At 40.2% G+C, this 12,500-nt stretch overlaps 2 protein-coding genes across 2 annotated transcripts in view; one reads left to right on the top strand and one right to left on the bottom strand.

The window, feature by feature from the left end:
- LOC138964499 (beta-1,3-glucan-binding protein-like) overlaps positions 1-6,311 on the bottom strand; it is a 14,861-nt gene extending 8,550 nt beyond the window's left edge. The window contains exons 1-6 of the mRNA XM_070336472.1: positions 6,164-6,311; positions 5,353-5,436; positions 4,679-4,798; positions 1,807-1,949; positions 1,377-1,445; positions 878-938 (exon numbers count right to left, since the gene is read on the bottom strand). Coding sequence (XP_070192573.1) covers positions 878-938; positions 1,377-1,445; positions 1,807-1,949; positions 4,679-4,798; positions 5,353-5,436; positions 6,164-6,308 — 622 coding nt within the window. The 5' untranslated portion in view covers positions 6,309-6,311. The remainder of the gene's footprint in view (positions 1-877; positions 939-1,376; positions 1,446-1,806; positions 1,950-4,678; positions 4,799-5,352; positions 5,437-6,163) is intronic.
- Positions 6,312-7,155: 844 nt separating this feature from the next.
- The window catches only part of LOC138964498 (beta-1,3-glucan-binding protein-like), a 10,855-nt gene continuing 5,510 nt past the window's right edge, over positions 7,156-12,500 (top strand). Inside the window, exons 1-6 of the mRNA XM_070336471.1 lie at positions 7,156-7,302; positions 7,982-8,065; positions 9,672-9,791; positions 10,397-10,539; positions 10,772-10,840; positions 11,444-11,504. Of these exons, the coding sequence (XP_070192572.1) occupies positions 7,185-7,302; positions 7,982-8,065; positions 9,672-9,791; positions 10,397-10,539; positions 10,772-10,840; positions 11,444-11,504 (595 nt within the window). The 5' untranslated portion in view covers positions 7,156-7,184. The remainder of the gene's footprint in view (positions 7,303-7,981; positions 8,066-9,671; positions 9,792-10,396; positions 10,540-10,771; positions 10,841-11,443; positions 11,505-12,500) is intronic.

Below are 12,500 nucleotides of genomic sequence, written 5' to 3'. Positions count from 1 at the left end.
TCCGCTTGACCGTATTGTTAACGTGTTTGCCTTTGTGGTTAAAGTATTGGTAGTAGTAGTAGTAGTAGTAGTAGTAGTAGTAGTAGTAGTAGTAGTAGTAGTAGTAGTAGTAGTAGTGGTAGTAGTAATGACAATGTGTTTTACCCTGCTTTCTGTTTCGCTGTCCATACTTCTTTAGCAACGTGTTCTGTTGTTTTCTCATTGTCGTCTCTCATATCCTCTAACGGCGTTCTTTCCTTCTTTGTCAATATTTCTTTTCCCTTTTTTCTGCTGCTTTGCTAACCATTTCTCGTGGAAATCAGACACTTCAGTCATGCATAAACACGTTGTGATTTGTTAAACCGGAGAAATGTGCTTAAGCAGTTTAGGAAATCGACCGCCACTGCTATGTTGCACTAACTGTGCTTGGCAGGCATGCATGCAACAATGATTATAGCACTCAATTAGAAACAGTCGCTCTTCTTGCTGCAATGTTACAGAGGAAAAGCTGCAAGTCTCAAGCAGTTTAGTTGTTTGTTTTTCGTTTTTGTTTTTAGACAGATTTAAGAGAATGCCAGCTGCATTGGAGTATGCCTACGCAAAAGCCTATACCATGAGCGATATAGTACGTTCTGATCCTCTTAAATGGGTTGTCTCACAAAATTGATTTATACAAAATGAATCAAAATTGATTCATTTATTCATTGTGACATACTAGCATTGCTGTACAACCGGTGCTGCTTAGTTTAATTTCTCAATATATTAATTGCAAATAAATTGCTAGATTTTCTTCAAGGAATGGACGAAAGTCATGCAGCTTGAAACCATTCATGACACACAAACACAAAAAAAACTGGCGAACGTCACCTGCACCTCTTGAACTACGCACACTACTCACGTTTGACGTCAATGGTGCCATGGTTCATGATGTCACTTCCAAAACGGTCCGTGGTCAGCGTCTGAAACGGGGTTAAAGTATTATCCAGTATTTAACTCTGGATGCGTTGTAACTCAATCTCACGCATCCGTCCATTCCTTCTCCAACCTATGCACTGACATCTTCCTCCAAACGCATTCCTTTATACCGATTTTTTTGTGCTTTATTTACCTAGCTCAGGACTGGATACATGGGGTAGGGTGTTCCCGGGTTCTGGAAGCCCCTTACCTTACCCGGAAAATGTACCTTTTTCTCACGGATAGACCAAAGATACCATCTTCAAATGCTAAAATTAATGTCAACAGCAGTTTGGAGCAGATCCCCCACACCACCGCCTGGCCAGCCCTTGTACCCCTGAATCACTTTCTTCTTTCTTCTTCTTCACTTTGAAATCCCCTCCTTCTCTTAGACTAGGTCCAGCCCTGTAGCTCAAAATATGTTCCAAAAACCTAACACTTACCGGTTTGATGTACAGAATGCCGTTCTTGACGTAGCTGTTTCGGCTTTCTGGGGACCAGATCTGAAAATGCTGCAACACAAAATAAGAAAGGTGTAAATAGCAATGAAGCCGAACGATCCCGTTGACATGAAAGTATCAACATATACTGATTTCAAAAAACATTTCCTCAAATAATTCAGACTATTTTGGAGAGAAAAAAGCACGTGTTCCCAGCCATCATATTCCCCCAACTGAACAGAGTTGTTACATTTAGCTAAGATAACGAGACAAGAGATACAGAATGAGAGAGGTTCCCCAAAAACATAATGTCATGCAAGTTCTAGGTTAACACCGTTTTATTACCAAACTGTCTTTGTAATATTTCAATCAGTTCGGTCAAACACATGCCTTGAGGTGGTAAAAGCTAGCCAAACTGACGTTCTGCTCCTACCCCCATTCCAACGGCCATGATGTCATGTGTCCATTTCTTGGAGTCAATGTGACCGGAACTGAAGTCATCGTAAAACACAGTGGTCGCTCTACGTCGTAGGTAGTGCTCACTGCCCAGTGTCAGTCCTGTCTCTGACTCTTCGGCTACATACACGCACGCACGCAAACGCACACACATACACACACACGCACGCAAGCACACACACACACACACACACACATATATACACACACACACGCACACACACACACGCACACACACACACACACACGCACACACACACACACACGCGCGCAAGCACGCCCGCACGCACGCACACACACACACACACACACACGCACGCACACACACACACACACACACACACACACACACACACACAAGCACGCACGTACGCACACACCCACACACGTACACATTTAGCTTAGTATTATCTAGTGAGGACGAAACCATATTTGGCCATAATACCCTGTTAGAATCGGTAGAACAAAAGACGACTGCGCTGAAGCTTTCGATAACAACAATAATTACACTAAATAATATCAAAGTAATAATTAAACCTCTAATGTAAAAGTTTACACGTCATAATTGAAATACTGCTTTTTTGTTTTTTTTTTTTTTTTTTTTGGCCAAGCACATCATTGTGGGGCTTTTAATGAATAACATCCATCCGTCCACTCACAATATATTTTCTTTCATCCTTCAACATTTACCACTCAAAAAGTCTATAGTATTAAAATTCATGAAACAAATGAAAGGCATCTACGGATGTATAGATCTATACATAATTGACAACACTCATTTGGAATACATTCTGACAATTCATTATAAAGACATCTTTCTGTACTGATAGAGCGACAGAGAGAGAGAGAGGAGAGAGAAAGAGAGAGAGAGAGAGAGAGAGAGAGAGAGAGAGAGAGAGAGAGAGAGAGAGAGAGAGAGAGAGAGAGGAGAGAGAAAGAGAGAGAGAGAGAGAGAGGGAAAGAGAGAGAGTGAAAGGGAGGGGGTCAGGGGGGTCATGATGGTGGAGGTAACATTTACAATTGTTTTTATTAAAAAAATGTACTAAATATTTGTCTTGGAACTTTTTAATCAAAAATAAATATTTCTGATCTGCAGTTGCCTTTCGAAGATAACAACAAGTCGCGTAATGCGAAATTACTACATTTAGTCAAGCTGTGGAACTCACAGAATGAAATTGAACGTAGTCCGCCGCTAGTGCAAAAGGCAATGAAAGTGACGAGCCTGTTTGGCGCGGTGGCGGTTGCGCTGTGCTTCATAGCACGCTTTACTGTACCTCTCTTCGTTTTAAGTTTCTGAGCGTGTTTTTAATCCAAACATATCATATCTATATGTTTTTGGAATCAGGAACCGACAAGGAATAAGATGAAAGTGTTTTTAAATTGATTTCGAAAATTTAATTTTGATCATAATTTTAATTTTTTTAAATTTTCAGAGCTTGTTTTTAATCCAAATATAACATATTTATATGTTTTTGGAATCAGAAAATGATGAAGAATAAGATGAACGTAAATTTGGATCGTTTTATATATATATTTTTTTTTAACAATTTTCAGATTTTTAATGACCAAAGTCATTAATTAATTTTAAGCCACCAAGCTGAAATGCAATACCGAAGTCCGGCCTTCGTCGAAGATTGCTTGGCCAAAATTTCAATCAATTTGATTGAAAAATGAGGGTGTGACAGTGCCGCCTCAACTTTTACAAAAAGCCGGATATGACGTCATCAAAGACATTTATCGAAAAAAAGAAAAAAAACGTCCGGGGATATCATACCCAGGAACTCTCATGTCAAATTTCATAAAGATCGGTCCAGTAGTTTAGTCTGAATCGCTCTACACACACACACAGACACACACACACACACGCACACACGCACACACGCACATACACCACGACCCTCGTTTCGATTCCCCCTCGATGTTAAAATATTTAGTCAAAACTTGACTAAATATAAAAAGAGGCATTGAAGCCTTGGTTTTCTTATAAATACTTATGCACATTTTAGCAACCAAAATTATACAGTTTAATTCTTTCAACAGAGTTGCATGCATTTTTTGATTTTTAACACAAACATGATTTCATGCACAGTTAACTTTATCTGTTTATCCAAGTGTACCCAAATATAAAATTCAATTTGTTTCCAAAACTCAAGCACCACTGGGCAAAAGAAAAAAAAGTGTTCTACATAGTCAATGCTATTACTACAGTGTGAACAAATATTGTCTTCCACAACTTTCATTTTACATAACATAATATTTGTGGGGTAAATATTGTGAAGTAATTTCCATTGTAATACTCGTCGCTTTGTCTCTTTAACCGATTCAAAACTCATCAGCCAATCTTTCTTGTCAATTTCATAATTAAATTTCCTCCTCCAAAATCCAATTGCACACGGTTCAACAAGTTTCATGCTTACTAATTCTTTTCTGAACTGTTGTGCGTTGTGTACTTTCTTACAACGATAAGAGGGGATATCCATCAAATCAATTTCTTCCTTTCCGTGCATCATCTTATTAATAATATTTACAACAACAGCACGAACCATGTTATATTCCAAAATTCTCTGTGGGGATTTTCCTAAAACATCACAAATGAACTGATAGGAAACAAACTCTTTTCTATGTAAAACATCATATACGCTAACAAGACCCTTTCTTGCCCAATCTTCAAAAGTGAAATACTGCTATTGTATTTACGCACCAGGAAAATACGAATACGAAAAGATTGATCCAAGGTTTTCTTGGCACACGAGTATAAGTCAATTTATAATACAAAAAAAATGCCCCAAAACATGGCCTTCCCGAATTGTCTCTGGTCCAGCAGATGAACATTACGATGAAACTCATACCTTCAGGAGAATAAGAACCAGTGACACGGTGGTGGGTGTCCGGCAACCGGTACTCTATGACGTAACCAATGACGTCATTCTTTGAGATGCCTTCGATGACAGTCCTCCAGGTATTGTCAGCTGTTAATGATGGAGAAGACACAGTTTCACAAAATATTCAAAGTTGTTTTTGTTGTTGCTGGGTTGTTTTTTTTCCATGTCAAAATTCAATTTTGCATTTGCACTGAAGCTGGTTTGTGCTTGCAATACTTGAATAAACTCCTGCAATACATAACTCGCGGCTTGTTTTCAGTCTTGGCTGGCTGAACACTCTAAAAATCATTGTGTGATTATTGAGCCTGCTTCAGTGGCAGATTGAAATGATTGAACTATTGTTTGATTGGTGTCTTTAATCGCGGAAGATGCATTGTACAAAGGGCTGTATAACTGAAGTAAAAGGCTATTTTTTGTGATCTGATAAACAAAGAGAAGAATAGCTACGTTGGCGCTCTAAATGCAAACGAAATGTGTAATGGAGTAAGTGAGAGTTGTGCGGAACCATTCTCCTGGCACCTGAGAGAATAACAAGCATTGAAATGAACAAACGACTTTCACCCTCGTTTTGTGAGATAAACAAAGAAACCAATGAATCAATCGATCAATAAAGAAAGAAAGAAAATAAGAAATACACTGACCTGACTTGTTGGGTATAAACACTATCACCTCCTGTCCGTAGTCTTTGTTGACAGTCACCGTAACGTTTTGAGTGCCGGGAAAATCTGAGGAAAAAAGCAATAGCAATGAATTCGAACATCGCGGCAGACAATTCTTTTTTTCAACATTTGTTACAGATTTAAGCAAATTGTCCGTTCAGAACTATTTACGTCAAGCTTCAACAACAACAACAACAACAACAACAACAACAGCAGCAACAACAACAACAACAACAACAACAACAACAACAACAACAACAATAATAATAATAATAATAATAATAATAATAATAACAACAACAATAACAACAACAACAACAGCAACCAAGCAAATAAACAAACAATTCTGCAAGCCCCTCAGAAGCATGAACATAATTATATCCGCCTAATTCACGTCACAGCACAACTCTAACATTTATGCACCGTTTTTCGTTAGACAATCAACGTAATCTCGTGTGGAAGAAAACGTCTGTCACACGACCAAGTCTGAGGTATTATTTATATGCTCAAAACGCTAGTCCCTCACCATGAACTTATGTAAGGATATAATTATTCACTATTAGCGCCTGTGACCATCTCAACATTCTTGCACTACTCGGCAGGGATTTTGACGTCATCAAAGCATGTTTGAAGTACAGCAGAGAGTGTTTGATACAATGTACGAAAACAATCCTCTAGGACGCAATAATAATGCGATTTTGTAATGTACTGTTTATCTAAAAAAAAAAAAAATAATCATTTATTGTTTGTTTTTTCTCCCGCAGAATTGATGTCAAATGTCCTGACAGCCTACCGGGCACACTGACGGACAGTCGTCCATCTTCTGCCCTCTTCCAGACAGGGGTGATGGCCCAACAGCAAGACACAAGGAATATAACGGCCACAACCGTCGTCGACACAAAACCTGTGCCCATGGCTGTTGTCAGTGTGACTGACATCAATCTGTGTCGTTCGGTCAATTATAGAAACAGGTCTCATTCTGCGCCTCTTCTTTCTCAACTCAGGATCGACGTGAACCCAATCTTATCTCTGATTGCCTGACTTTGAGCAAAGTACATTCATATAATTATAATCTTCCAGATAACAGTCATACCTTTTGAATCTGAGAATCAAAACCTGGGTGGCTCCAGTAAGAACGAAATCCGGTTTGTACAAGAAAGGTTTACAATGACCTTGCTTTGCCAAGACCTATTCCATCTCTTTCGTTCGACGGGTTTCGGCCAGCGACGACTTACTAGTTTCGGTAGAAACGGATCCAGAGTTTCCAGTTTCAATTTATTAGGCCGACAGATTGGCTAAATGTTTTAATATCGTTCTGTGTCATTTGGCGAGTGTTTGTTTTTAGGGGCTGAGTTGTGGCGGTGGAAAGAGGCAGAGAATGTGCAGAAGGAAGGCGAGAGATAAGACAGGCCAAGTAAAAACACGGCCTTGTCAGAAACTAATACTACACAGACAATAGTGTAGATAGTACTTTTACCAGGACGGCGCGAAGGCGCCCTTTTATTGTAACGCACTACAATAGTACGACGCACTTTTCAAGGCCAACCCCGCCTCGTTTCAGACCTGGGCACTGCTTGTACCGCTTACTTGTTGAACGGGCCACCTTTCCTATCTCTTATTCAATAAGAACCATTATCCAGAAGATAACATGATTCTACTCAGAGTACAGCACTAGCAGACAAGACTGAAAAACGAAAGTTGAAATGGGGTCAATTCTGAGCAAAAAACAAGACAACAAACACAAACAAACGAGAGGGAAGATAGTTATATTGACTAAACAACATAAATGTTATCTCATTCACCAGCCAACAGCCATGAGGACCTTTGTGTGGACGACGGTTGTGGCCGGTATATTCCTTGTGTCTTGCAGTTGGGCCATCACCCCTGTCTGGAAGAGGGGAGAGGATGGACGACTGTCCGTCAGTGTGCCCGGTAAGTTGTCACGGGTTATGACGTCAGGTTCACGATTAAAATACTTGTGACGATAGTTCGCTCCTATTAGAGTCGTCAGTACCACAAGCGTTCACCACGCTGCATTATGAAAATAAAATGTCCCTGATGTATGTGACGTCAGTACCCTAAGCATTCACCTCGCGGCATTATGGTGTACGTGTTTCGCTGATATCAGTGACGTCAATACCCCAAGCATTCACCACGCGGCATTAGGCTGTATTTCGCTGATATCGGTGACGTCAATACCCCAAGCATTCACCACGCGGCATTATGGTGTATTTCGTTTATATCAGTGACGTCAGTACCCTATAAGCTTTCACCACGCTGTATTCTGGTGTATTTCGGTGGTAATTTCATTACAGGGACTCAAATGTTACGGAAACCAGAGACATATGGTCTCATTATTCTCTCTCTCTCTCTCTCTCTCTCTCTCTCTCTCTCTCTCTCTCTCTCTCTCTCTCTCTCTCTCTCTCTCTCTCTCTCTCTCTCTCTCTCTCTCTCTCTCTCTCTCTCTCTCTCTCTCTCTCTCTCTCTCTCTCTCTCTCTCTCTCTCTTTTCACTCTCGCTTTTTTCGCCTTTGTTTTTAAGAACGAGAGTGTTATTCAGACAAATCCTGGCGCAAGACTAAGATCAGAATTACTTCCTCTTTTTAATGTAGATATCCTCGGCACCCACAATGTTACAGTGACTGTTGACAAAGACGACCAACAGGAGGTGGTAGTGTTTATACCCAACAAGTCAGGTCAGTGTTGTCATTCAGTTAGTTATTAGGTTAGTTAGTTAGTTAGTTGGTTGGTTGGTTGGTTGGTTGGTTGGTTGGTTGGTTGGTTGGTTGGTTGGTTGGTTGGTTAGTTAGTTAGTTAGTTAGTTAGTTAGTTAGTTAGTTAGTTAGTTAGTTAGTTAGTTAGTTAGTTAGTTAGTTAGTTAGTTAGTTAGTTAGTTAAGAGCAGTTTCTTCATATTTATGAACAGATTCAGTTTTCTTGGAAATATCACAGGCAAAAAATACATTTTCGAGAAAAAGGCAATTTGTTGTACTATGACTGAATTTCTAGAATCAGTTCTGATTATATCTGAAAATGTCTCTCTGTTACCGCACAAAGACACCATTTCTGGTGAAAATACAACAAGTCGCGTAAGGTGAAAATACAATATTTAGTCAAGTAGCTGTCGAACGTGAAATTGACAAGAAGAGCGGGGTAGTGGTTACGCTATGCTGCATAGCACGCTTTTCTGTACCTCTCTTCGTTTTAACTTTCTGAGCGTGTTTTTAATCCAAACATATCATATCTATATATTTTTGGAATCAGGAACCGACAAGGAATAAGATGAAAGTGTTTTTAAATTGATTTCGAAAAAAAAATTTTGATAATAATTTTTATATATTTAATTTTCAGAGCTTGTTTTTAATCCGAATATAACATATTTATATGTTTTTGGAATCAGCAAATGATGGAGAATAAGATAATCGTAAATTTGGATCGTTTTATAAATTTTTATTTTTTTTTACAATTTTCAGATTTTTAATGACCAAAGTCATTAATTAATTTTTAAGCCACCAAGCTGAAATGCAATACCGAACCCCGAGCTTCGTCGAAGAGTACTTGACCAAAATTTCAACCAATTTGGTTGAAAAATGAGGGCGTGACAGTGCCGCCTCAACTTTCACGAAAAGCCGGATATGACGTCATGAAAGACATTTATCAAAAAAATGAAAAAAACGTATGGGGATATCATACCCAGGAACTCTCATGTCAAATTTCATAAAGATCGGTCCAGTAGTTTGGTCTGAATTGCTCTACACGCACGCACGCACACACACACACACACACACACACACACATACACACACACATACACCACGACCCTCGTTTCGATTCCCCCTCGATGTTAAAATATTTAGTCAAAACTTGACTAAATATAAAAAAGAGCGAGAGGATTGGACAGTTAGTATAGAAGATGAGTATGTCCCAGTGATGGCACTTATGCTCAAAAAACGATTCTGAGAAAACAGCGTCAACAGTTTTCAAAATGGTGTCAAATGTTAATAAAACACATTGCAAATGATCATCTTATTTGCCTGCTGAAAGAGGTTGACGATGAGAACATTACATCGCACAATGATTCTATGGTGTTCAGAGTACCTACAAACGCGGAAAACGTAAAATTACTTTCCACTTCTGGAAAGCATAAACATAGACGTACGTTGAAATCTGTATAATTTCAAAGGAGGACTGCATAAAAGGTGCTTTATACAAGCTCAGGCGAACTTTTCTTTTCACTCAAAGCCTCGCACAAAAATCCTGAATACATTTAAACTTACCATTTACTTTCACTACCGTTTAACAGCTGACAATACCTGGAGGGCTGTCATCGACGGCATCTCAAAGAATGACGTCATTGCTTACGCTATTGAGTACCTTCTGCCAGACACCCATCATCGTTTCTCTGGTTCCTATACCCCTGAAGGTAAGATTTTCATTGTTGTTTTTGTCATCATACAGTGTTGTTGGGTTGTAACAGTTTGATCATTTTCAGTGTCATCGCTGTTATTATCGTTATCTTCAATACAATTGTCATTTTTGTGTGAGAATGATTTTTTTTCTATGTCAACAGCTCGTCAAATTCATTGTTGCTGATTAGACGATGTTCGGAAATGTATCTTTGTATGAGTTGTGCAGAAGTAAATACTGTTGCTTTCTTGAGGCAAAACTTTCCCACATGACATTATAGGCAAGTCACTAGCGAGGTGTGTCCGAAACACGTGGACAAGGAGCATGTGTGGAAAGTTTGCCCCAATAAAGCAAAGACTATTCACTCTTTCCTTACGCATAGAAACCCAACAGAGTGATTTCCGGAGTTCTGTATATTCTTCAAACTACCGATGTGTGTGTGTGTGTGTGTTTGTGTGTGTGTGTGTGTGTGTGTGTGTGTGTGTGTGTGTGTGTGCATGTGTGAGTGTGTGTGTGTGTGTATATGTGTGTATGTGTGTGCGTGTGCGTGTGCGTGTGTGTGTGTGTGTGTGTGTGTGATTGTCTGTGTCTGTGTCTGTGTGTTTGTCTGTATGTGAACAGACAAGGATTCAGAGACAGGACTGACACTGGGTAGTGAGCACTACCTACGACGTAGAGCAACCACTGTGTTCTACGATGACTTCAGCTCCGGTCACATTGACCCCAAGAAGTGGACACATGACATCATGGCTTCGGGGATAGGGGTACGAGAACAATTGTATTTTCAATATATTCTGGTTCGAGAACAGGCACTTTGCTGGTTGATTGGTTGGCAGGTACTGGTGGACAGAATGGGGGCCTGGTAGCTCAGTTGTTAAAGCACTGGACTTGTGAACCTCGTATCACGGGTTCGAAACCAAGCAGGGAAGAATATATATGGGCTTTGATCAGGTTCGTTCATCTATTTTATTCTGTTTATGTCTTTCTCTGTTGCAGCATTTTCAGATCTGGTCCCCGGAAAGCAGAAACAGCTACGTCAAGAACGGGATGCTCTACCTCAAACCGGTAAGGTTGTTTTACTTCCTTTGGGGTCAGGTCCCTAGAACATAGAGTGGACAAAAGAAGAAGAAGGAGGAGAGAGAGAGAGAGAGAGAGAGAGAGAGAGAGAGAGAGAGAGAGAGAGACAGACAGACAGACAGACAGACAGACAGACAGACAGACAGAGACAGAGAGACGGAGAGAGAGAGACAGAGACAGAGAGAGACAGAGAAAGAGAGACAGACAGAGAGAGACAGAGAGAGAGAGAGAGAGAGACAGAGAGAGACACAAAGAGAGAGAGAGAGAAAATAAAAGAGAGAGAGAGAGAGAGAGAGAGAGAGAGAGAGAGAGAGAGAGAGAGAGAGAGAGAGAGAGAGAGAGAGAGAGAGAGAGAATTGAATTGAACTTTATTTTTCGAGTTTGACAGAATAAGCAATGTTTCATCCGGCACTCGCCCATTGAGGGTAACTCAATAACAAGAAGAAATAGAGAAGATAGAGAAAGAAACAGGTTGCCTGCGTGAGTGCGTGCGTTTGCTAGTGTGCGTCTGTGCATGCTTGCATGAATGCGTAGGTGCGGTCATGCAGAAATACAACATCGAAACACTCATGAATATTTAAACCGTTCCAGACGCTGACGGTAGACCGTTTTGGAAGTGACATCATGGAACATGGCACCATTGACGTCAAACGTGAGTATTGCCCATCACTACAGTCAATATGGCAACTTTGAAAGTTTTAAAACCTTTCGTGACGTTAATTCTAGCTTTTTCTTTTTGTTGCCGCTTTGAATGATGTTGCGTCTCCCGATTGTCATACGATCATACGAAACTGGACAGAGTAAATTGGTGTCAGATTATGTTCATGTTTAAAAAAGGAAAGACATCCAGATTGTGTCTTATTTTCTGATAGACATGCATGATGACATTTAATTTCTCTTGAGTGCTAGTGAGACGAAATTCTTAAATTCTGAGTATACTTACACCTGTTTAAAGCTTAAAAACTTTAAAACTACTGCCTACAGAGTGAAAGTTAAATGCAAATATGAGGCAATTTCCTACAACAACAAAATCTGCCTGCATTACAACTGGCAGTGAACAAAAAAACGTGATCTGGAACCTCGGGACTAGGTAGCTTTGCCCCCGTATAAAAGGGGGTTGAACAGTAGTTGCTAAAATGACGGCCATGTTTACATCATGTTCTTCTTGTAAGGCCCTCTCGTGACCCAATAGACAGTGTTAGGAAAAAACTTTGTCGTGTGTGTATGGGCCGTGAAAGAGAAAATCTGAGGCACGCTTTCCCGCGTGATATTTTTGGCCAATCACTAGCGAGGGGTACGTGTGTGTTCCCCAATGTGGTCCTTGTCCACGTATATAGACAGGCCGCTCACTATTGCTTGGCCCATAATGTCACGCGGGAAAGCGTGCCTCGTGTTTTCCAAGAGTATTCACTCTTTCACAACCCATACAAACAAGACAGAGTTATAGTTCCGAACGTCGTCTATTATTTGGACCACAAGAGGGCATCACAAGCAGGACATGATGTTTGCAAACCCGGCACAGTTATTTCCGGAATTGCCCTTTAAAGGTACTGAACTTGTCAAATCCAGGTGCACGGAGCCCCTGAGGCTTTTAGTCATACCTCAGGCAGCTATCCGTTAGAATAACTACCAAGTTTCATTGACTTGC

The sequence above is a fragment of the Littorina saxatilis genome, linkage group LG4, assembly GCF_037325665.1.
Source record: "Littorina saxatilis isolate snail1 linkage group LG4, US_GU_Lsax_2.0, whole genome shotgun sequence".
Lineage (NCBI taxonomy): Eukaryota > Metazoa > Mollusca > Gastropoda > Littorinimorpha > Littorinidae > Littorina > Littorina saxatilis.
This window is presented reverse-complemented; position numbering and strand designations above follow the sequence as displayed.